This window comes from Lipophrys pholis (assembly GCF_963383615.2).
Source record: "Lipophrys pholis genome assembly, chromosome: 8".
Classification (NCBI taxonomy): Eukaryota; Metazoa; Chordata; class Actinopteri; order Blenniiformes; family Blenniidae; genus Lipophrys; species Lipophrys pholis.
This window is the reverse complement of record NC_137630.1, coordinates 28,319,800-28,329,227: the sequence shown is the minus strand read 5'-3', so window position 1 is coordinate 28,329,227 and position 9,428 is coordinate 28,319,800. Positions and strand designations below refer to the sequence as shown.

At 44.7% G+C, this 9,428-nt stretch overlaps 1 protein-coding gene across 1 annotated transcript; it reads left to right on the top strand.

Annotated features, from left to right (window-relative positions):
- Positions 1-1,236: 1,236 nt before the first annotated feature.
- On the top strand, positions 1,237-5,962 carry gpr61 (G protein-coupled receptor 61). The gene is made up of 2 exons (XM_080468539.1): positions 1,237-1,735; positions 3,388-5,962. The coding sequence occupies exon 2, from the start codon at positions 3,632-3,634 to the stop codon at positions 5,039-5,041; it is 1,410 nt and encodes a 469-aa protein (XP_080324665.1). The 5' UTR covers positions 1,237-1,735; positions 3,388-3,631; the 3' UTR covers positions 5,042-5,962.
- Positions 5,963-9,428: the final 3,466 nt, after the last annotated feature.

The window sequence follows — 9,428 nt, the reverse complement described above, 5'->3', positions numbered from 1 at the left end:
ATGCACAGAGAGAACATGCAAACTCCACGCACAAAACACGATAAAACTACATGCGAACCTGAGTCAATCCAATCAGTTCAGCGTCTAGACAGCTGAGTGAATAATGGAAGTATTATTCTGTGCTCTATATTCTCCTCAGCCTCGATCATCTGACAGTGTTTTCTCCTCCTGCAGGGCTCCGACCGACACTTTTTTATGATGAACTGATAAGATGATTACTCAGCTTTGTTCTTGTGTTGCTTTCATTCATTTGTGCTTTGACAACAGAACAACCCTGAAATACACATTTTTGGACACAACTCTTAATGTTTGCCTTTTTGTTTTGAACGATGACATTTGGTTTTTAAAGAAAAGCTGAAGGAATTGACACTGAGAAAGACAAAATGAGTAAAACGTCATTTATTTTATTGATGCTCAGCACAGGGAAATGTCCCTTTTTTCACTGGTGTCTGCTGATTTTAGGAAAACACTGACATCCTTGCTAGATAAATTAGTCACATCAGTCAATTTCATTGAAAAATTCCAGCCAGTATATTCTTGGGAATTTTTACTTTTCTCAATATCATTGTGCAGGCCGCATGTTTGACACCCCTGACCGACAGCATGTCGTTTAGTTTTCCACACAACTTCAGTGATTTGAATTAATAGTCAAAACATTTGATGTGTATTTTTTTGTTACAGAGAGAGGTTTTGTCTACTTCTGTTTACAGAATTGAAGTAATGTAACTTTAATGGCCTATATTGCTTGTTTGAGAAATGTTCTTTGAGAGTAAATATCTAATACAGGTGAATTGAATGGAATACAATTAAATGCGAATAGCAAGAAACATGCTTTGAGTGGATTTGGAAAAGAGTACTATTTATTATCAGATGTACAGGGTGCAGATTTCTAGTACCCTTTGACCTCTGTTCTTCAATTAGGCTCAGTAGGTGCGACGTGTCCTGTGCTCATTAATATAAACCACTAGATCATTAATCCAGCCCTTTCTAGATTAAGCACGAGGAGACATGAGACTTAGACTAAAGCTGAGGGAGACTTTAACTCTCTCCTAATTCTTATCATCTGAACCCAGTGTGACCTGCAGCCAGAATACTTATGGAGGGAGAGAGAAGCAGAGGAAGCCCGTCATGTGTGGACGAGGCACTAAGACCCGGTGGAGCGCGGAGGGGAGGTTGGGGTGGGAGGGGGGGCGGCTTGGCTGCATGGTGCTGCCCGCTGCCTCCGCAGTTTGGCTCAGAGCGCACATCGGTACATGTGATAGGTGTGCGAGGTGGGGGATTGTCCTCCTTCTGTGAGCCACAGCCTGCAAGACAGAGCCCGTCTCCTCTTCGCTTGCCATAAACTCCATGTCTTTCCCTGTCCGAGGCTCCCACCCGCACCCGGAGACCTGGCCGGAGGTGAGCGCGCACGCAGCGGACGGAGGTGTGCGCTCCGCAGGGAAGAGAGGAGAGGAGAGAAGAGGAGAGGAGAGGAGAGGGTGGTCAGCCAGATGACGAGATGAGAGAGGCCAGGTGAGGAGGAGACAGAGAAGCGGCCCCTCTCCTCCCCCTCCTCCCCCCCCCCCCCCCCCCCCCCCGTGTGACGTGGTGTGTGTATGTGTGTGCGTGTGTGTTAGCCGTGTGTGTGTGTGTGTGTGTGTGTGTGTGTGTGTGGGTGAGAGAGAGCGAAACAGGTCGGCTATGCCTCAGCAGACTGTGAACCTGCAGCGGAGGAAGCGACCCTCTCCACACTGAGGTATGTCACCTGCTCATCCGCGCGCACAGTTACAGCCATACTTGCGCTCGTTACGCAGCGCGTCAGGAGAGGCGCGCGTGTCAGTTTGTGTGCGATTTTATGTGTAAGTTGGGATGCTGTAACAGTGGGTCACGGGTGGGATCTGACTCAGGGGTGCAGTGTGTCCCACGTCAAGTCAGTGTGGATCCGTATTGAGGACAAGGTGCAGACTCGTGTTGTTGTTGTTGTTGTTGTTGTTGTTGTCAAATCTTCTTTTGTCGTGGGTGTAAATGCTTCGTAATGAGAGGGGCATGAGAACAACAGGCTAGTTTTCTCGTCTCAGTAAACATAGTGTCATGTGCATTTGATGGGGTCATATGTTCCCCGGTCAGCAGTCAGAGATTCAGCACAGCCTCAGATTGGAGCTTTGCGCGCTCTATTTACTGCTCCTTAGTCCGTTTGACCACAAACTGCAAGGCTGAAAATGGATTTGATTAAAATAAATAGGATTTCAAAAATCCATGTTTCCTTCAATCAATGCCAAAATAGTTCTCTTTGGCAGATTTACACTTGATTAAACTAGTAAAACACCAGTTGAATTTCTAAAAAGTGCTGATAATATATGTATGAGGAGCTCCCAGGTTCTTTACAGGTTTGTTTAACTGGGCTGAAGGTGACTGTAACCCTTTGACCTATTGAGGAAAAGGCCACCTTCTTACACATGTCTGTCAGGCGCCTCGCGGGGATGAAAGCAGTCACACTTATGAAATGGAAAACTTGCACCTGCAGCATATGGAAATGTACCAAAAGCATTGCAGTCGCTCCACGGCTTCACCAGTGTGTGGGGTTGTGTCCAGGTGAGGTTATGACAGTAAACACTGTGTCAAACAGCCAAACCTCTCCGCTCCAGGACTTCTGCGATCATTCACATACTCCATAGATCACTTTAGCAAGTTTCTTTGAGAAATTAATGTAGAAACTCTCTAACTATCTTTTATAAATTACAGGAAACATGTCAAGATATTGATCTTTCCTCTGCATCACTTGAGAGAGCAGGGAATGTGTAATGCTGAGTTTTGCAGTTTGCTTCTTCACTCTGTTAAAGGGGGACATATGGTCTGGTCTGGGCTTTTAGCCTCTCCCTGGGGTGCTGGCTGCCCTCAAAACACACATCTGAGGATGCAGATGTAAAATATGCCGTAAATCACGGCCCTGGCTACACGCGAAGTGCAGACCGAATCAAGTCAAAAGAGCTTTAAAGCTGCAGCTGAAAAGTAGTAATGGATTTTAAAGACTGTATTACAACTCAGGCATGTTGAGTTGCTGGTGCCGTTTCCATGAAACGATCACATTTTCAGATATCTACTTCACTTTTTATGTCATTTTTGTGAGGTCCTCAGCAGCTAGATCTTGTTTTACCATCACTTGTCGACCTACTTACAACACAGTGCAAATGTTTGTCACACAGCAAGGAGAGAATAGAGAGACATTCAAATTTTCGAAGAGAAAAACTTAACTCTGTATTTTTGATACTCGCAGAATGAGGCTCAGCAGGAAACAGGCTGTTTATGACCGACGGCGGCCATTTGTTGGGGTCACTGCAACTTGGCTGAAGAAGATAAAATATCGAAAAACCCTAAATCTAAAGGATTTCTCTGTTTTTTGTTTTTCAGATCTTTCCAAATGAGCAGCGTATCAGAGGGAGAAATCTTAATCTCTTCCAGGACAACAGTGAAAGATTGTGTGATCGTCTGCAGAGCTCTGGGCTAAAGTCTCCGAGGTTGAGGGCCACAAAGATTCCAGCTGCCATGGCACAAAACGCCGCCTGAGCTTCCTAGTTGACGCCCTGCGACGGGGGAGGATGGGTGATGGGCCCGTGAAGTTCAGCGGACTCTCTCCTCTCTCTCCCATCCTCTCATGGAGCGTCCCGTCGCACCGAGCCCCTCCTGGAACGTTTCTCTCTCCCTGTTTCCGGCCTCTCCACAGCCGAACGTCTCCGGTGTGAACTCGCCCGTGACGAGCTCCCACAGTGGGATCGACGTCAACCAGTCCCTGGCGCTCTGCGCTATGGTCATCATGGACATGCTGGCAGTGGCGGGGAACCTGGCCGTGATAGTCGTCCTCACCAAAACGCCACATCTGCGCAAGTTTGCCTTTGTGCTCCACCTGTGCGTGGTGGACTTGCTGGCCGCTCTGGTGCTGATGCCTCTGGGGATGCTGTCGGACCGGATCCCGGCGGACGAGGCCTTGTGTCGGAGCTACCTCTGCCTCAGCGTGTGTCTAGTGAGCGCCGCCATCCTCACCATTTGTGCCATCAACGTGGAGCGCTACTACTACATCGTCCACCCCATGCGTCACGAGGTGAAGATGACGGTGGCCGTGGTGGTGACGGTGCTCGCAGGAATCTGGATAAAAGCCGTCATCATGTCGCTGCTGCCTCTGCTGGGATGGCTGCTCCAGGGGAGCCAGGGTCTGAGGACTCCCTCCGTCCTCGCTCCGGATCAGAGGCACTGCTCGCTCCACTGGGCGGGAGGCAGGACCACACGCCTGCTCTTCATGGTCTTCTTCACGTTCATCTATTTCCTGTGCCCCATGCTGATCATCCTGGTGGTGTACTGCAACATGTTCAAGGTGGCGCGAGTGGCAGCCATGCAGCACGGGCCGCTCCCCACGTGGATGGACACGCCGCGGCAGCGGTCCGACTCCGTCAGCAGTCACTCCACGATGGCGGCCAGCCTTGGGGGAACTGGCGCCCGCACCACGCCCCAAAGGACCTTCAGCGGCGGGAAGGCCGCGGCAGTTCTGGTGGCAGTGGGAGGCCAGTTCTTCTGCTGCTGGCTGCCATATTTCTCCTTCCACCTTTACTCGGCGGTGGTGTCTAACTCGCCGGCCTCACTGGCGCCGCTGGAGGATGTGGTCACATGGATTGGCTATTTCTGCTTCACCTCCAACCCTTTCTTCTATGGCTGCCTAAACCGGCAGATTCGCCAGGAGCTGGGCCGCCACCTGGCCTGCCTTTTCAAGCGGGCGGGGCCCGGCGAGGGGGAGCAGCTGCCCAGCCGAGAGGCCTCTATTGAAGAAAACTTCTTGCAGTTCCTCCAGGGCACCGGGTGCAATCTGGAGCCATGCAACTCTCACAGCAGAGCCAGCCCGGAGGAGCCGGAGACCCAGGGCCTTCAGGGATCAGCTGTTCAGCAGAACACGCCAGCTGACTTCCACATCCCCGGGCAGATTCTTGAGGAAACCTCAGAGTTCATACAGCAGCAGCAACAGAACAATGAGCTGCATGTCTCAGAGAACTGCTGCAAAACTCTGCCAGAGCTGTAGCTGCCTCATGTACTGTCTCTCTTTTGCCACCTAAGATTCCAATAAATACACTTAGTTTTTTCTTACTTCTACTATCTGTTGAAGAAATATACTTTTGGTTCATGCTACATCGTGCTTAAAACCTGCAAAACATGGCAACTCTATTTTTTTTTTTTGTTGTTGTTGAAGAATTTAGATTATGTAGCTTTCCAGCTAAAGCTATTTGTCATTTATCATGTACATCATGTCATTTATGTAATGCAGCGTTACATGTTTCTACAGCCGTGCAGTCAGGCTGCTGGACGGACGCCCTCAGAATATGTTTAATGTTTAATGGCAGACAGAAATTACAGAAACGTAAAGACACACTAAATCACTTATTTAGTACCATTTATCTTTGTGTTTCTTTAAGTTCATGGTAGCAGATTTGAAGATGCCAACTCCAAGACAATTTGATCAAGATATCTTATTAGTGGGATGAACAAATCACCTACAGGTTTTTGTAGAATCACGTCTCCCATTAAACACTTTGGTCTATTGGAGCTGCCCCTGCCGGCTTATTCAGTGATGATCTATTTCATATCACCAAGGAATTAATGCAGAAATGTTCCCCAATACAAAGAATATTCAGAAAGCCCTCACTTGGATTATCTCTCAGCTGCTGCTGCTGCTGCTGCTGCTGCTGCTGATATTTATAATAAAGGCTGACGCGGTATTTTTAACCATTTTACAGGAACACAATTATCATGTTTATCTGGTCTTAGTCTTGTGATTATCACCTCATCAAAATCATCTCACATTGGGAGACTCGTGATTTCACCTCTTTCCACTGAAAGAAGAACCTTGTGAGCGGGTTTATTTTGTCCCACATTGGCAGTGTCGAGGTTTTTAAGAACTGCGGTGGGACAGATCAAAACAACGTTAATTAACCCCCACCCACCCACCCACCCATCGAGTCACACCCCACCCCCCCTCTGCCGATGACTGTCCTGTTTACAGGTAAACACACGAGCAGTGCGAGTGCTCCCGTGTTTGTGCAATAAACAACCCGGCTTATTGTGGCTACACGCAGCATACAGGTGTGACAGTGCTTACCCATGGAAAGCTTTGCCTTTGGCCTCATTTAGCAACAAGTGGACGACACTGCTGATACTTTCTCTGATCTCAGGTGGAATACAAACTGTTTGCACAAGTCGCCACGAGCAGTGACGAATGTTCCAAAGAAAAACACAAACTGACAAATCTATCGCTCAACACTTACGACGGTCTTTCTCTTTATATATATATATATATATATATATATATATATATATATATATATATATATATATATATATATATATATATATATATATATATATATATATACATATATACATATATACATATATACATATATATATATATAGTTATATAACTTTTGTTCTTTCTTGTTGCCTTTTTTTTCTATTTTGGACATGATCACAAGACGCTTGACACAAGGCACACAGGGAAGGTTCATGGTTTGCTCGGAGTCAAAACAAAAAAAGGTTCCTTTGTTGGGGCAGATGCAGTGTTAGTTTTCCTGCAACATGACTTTGATGCAGAAGACTGTTTTTCAGAGTTAAGGTTGACCCGGCTTTGTGTCTCAAAGGGTTTCTTTTGCACCAACACAGAGCCCAAATCTACGCGGTTCCTGGTGCTGAAGAACATTTTTCATTAATCAATAGCAGGACGTCTCGCCAAAGCCACACATTACACAACAATTAGAGTTTTGTGTCGCCCAACATTCTCAATCTTCCTGTATAATGACACCAGCACCCATGAACAAGGCTTTCCTCTCTTCAGTTAATCTGAGATCTTCCTCACTGATGAGCGACTCTTCTCGGATCCGTGCTGTAATGAATGATTTGAGATTTCTTACAGTCAGGGCTGTTTGCATGACGAGTTCATCAATCGACTATTCAATCGGCTGGATTTCCATCTTTGCTCTCCGACTGGTCACATTCAACACTTCAAGCTCTGTTTCTGCAACGAAACGTTTATTTTGAGTTCATTCTGCTCCAGAGGTGGAAAAACAACTTCAGGAACATTAAACGACATCGTTCAGTACCGTTTTTGTTCGTTGTAAATTATTTGTTTGACGTATGCATTCATTTTCCTGTCTGTGTCTCTTTTTGTACCTGAGCTGAAAAGACTGTTTCTCTGTTATTTCATTTGTTTTTCTCCTCATTAGCTGAAATCATTAAAGAAGCAACAAGAAGATTAACTTGTGTGTCGTGATTGTTGTGGTTAGACGATGATGAGAAACTGTATCAACAAGTCCGTGTGTGTGTGCGTGTGTGTGTGTGTGTGTGTGTGTGTGTGTGTGTGTGTGTGTGTGTGTGTGTGTGTGTGTGTGTGTGTGTGTGTGTGTGTGTGTGTGTGTGTGTGTGTTGGGGGGGGGGGGGACATTTGCAGTTAACACTCTCTAGCTCAGTTTTCCCATCACTCAGTTCAACAAACTGCGTTGTATTATGTATGTATAGTATTTGCACTATTCAACACTTTGATTTATACATTTAATTTGCTTATTTTCTACATATATGCTGCATATAACTTGTGTGTTTTAATTGTCATTATTATTATTATCAGCAAGGTTGTGTACGTGACATTTGTATGCTTCAATTCTTAGTATTAAAATCGCCGTTTCAGCGAGGAACAAATACTAAAAACATTTGACGGCACGTTGTACTGTGCATAATTGTTTGTTTATGGTAAATAAAGGACTTGATTTGACTTGACTTAACACACAAATCCACAAACAGTAGGAACATCTGCTTTATTCATTAACGGTGCATCCTTTCTCCATTTTTAAAGTTGTACCATAAACGGGTTCAAGTTTGAAACAAGCAACAGATATGGAGGATTCAATGGGTGTTTTTCTGATTCATATCTTCTTTCCTCCCTGATTTAAATGTTCTCCTGTGCTGCTCTCCATTGGACCGAGTGAGTCACGGCTCCACTGTGTGTCGGTGGAGGGCGCCTCCTGCAGTGCACACACACAGTTCAAACAGCCTGACCTTTGTGGCAGGCGGCAGACGAAGAGCTCAAGGACAGATGCCACCGTCATGTGTGAGTCAGCAGCAGCGTTCTCCAGCGCGGCTCCTCGCGCCAACGTTATCAGGCGCAAATAAATGGACCAGGGCAGAAGTCTTCAGGATTCTGACGGCGACCCATTTATTTCACACCAGATGTGTGTGTGTGTGTGTGTGTGTGTGTGTGTGTGTGTGTGTGTGTGTGTGTGTGTGTGTGTGTGTGTGTGTGTGTGTGTGTGTGTGTGTCAGATCAATTGTCAGACTCTGCAGCTGAAAAGTCTTCCCATCAGATTAGAGATGAGCTCAATCATATGAATTTCTCACGTTCTTCCAAATCCCAATTTCTCGAAAAGCAGCTGTTGCCTTGGTAACCTGTACCGGAGACGGGCTGAGGCGCATGTTGGAGCTGGATTGGAGAAAGATCAGAGATTACCAATTGACTCAAAACACATGGGAGCTGCTGATATTTATATTTTACTTTTATTTATATTAATTTCTTTAGTTGTTTCTTTCTTCATTTACGGTGACTCTAGCTTGATGCAGGCATGGAAGTTACACCTTAAACAAATTTGTAATTCAGTAGTATTTTTTAGGGACTTATACATGTAGTTTTACTCATACCTAATTACAATTCACACAATTTAATTCAACTTAATTCAACCCAAACCTCAAGCAAAACTTTATTTTCCAAGAACTTTATTCGAAAATCACATTTACATTGCACTGTATTGTTAGAATGGGAATTGTTTCTCAGCGGTGGCAATGCAGAACTGATATATTGAGTCATTTCTGAGAAAAACACTGCATACTTTTACTGAAGTATATTTTGATGACAGTTCTTCTAACTGAGTACAATTTAAGCAACATAACAGGAGTCACACTTGAGTATAAATTGAGTGTTCGTTCCACTTTCATAACTTTTGTAACTTTTGTTCACACGTGTCCAGCAGAATTAAACTATGTGGATATCTTGTGATTTTCTGTGTTGGGGTGTTTTTCACTGGTGCATTAAATAATTATGACGAAGTTATCATTAAAAACACAGATGGAAATTGGTTTTCGTTCCGTTTACTAATAGATAGTAAACAACAAATAGTTGTTGATCTGCCAAAACAAAGTCCCCAAACTTTCTTCTTTTTCCTGAAGATAACAGCTAATAACTCTCCAGTTCATCTCGTTGACATTAATTACTTGTTAACCAAGGAATTATTCTAAAAGCAATAAAACTATTAGAAATGTAAAACTGATTTATAGTAATTTATATTTTATTATAAATGTAATAATGTATCCCCATCAGATACTCTAGCCTATAACATGACATATAATTAAGTTAAATCATTAATATAATTTAT

Bases quoted from the DNA above. Each gene is read 5' to 3' on its own strand.
- gpr61 (XM_080468539.1), top strand. From the start codon at position 3,632: ATGGAGCGTCCCGTCGCACCGAGCCCCTCCTGGAACGTTTCTCTCTCC.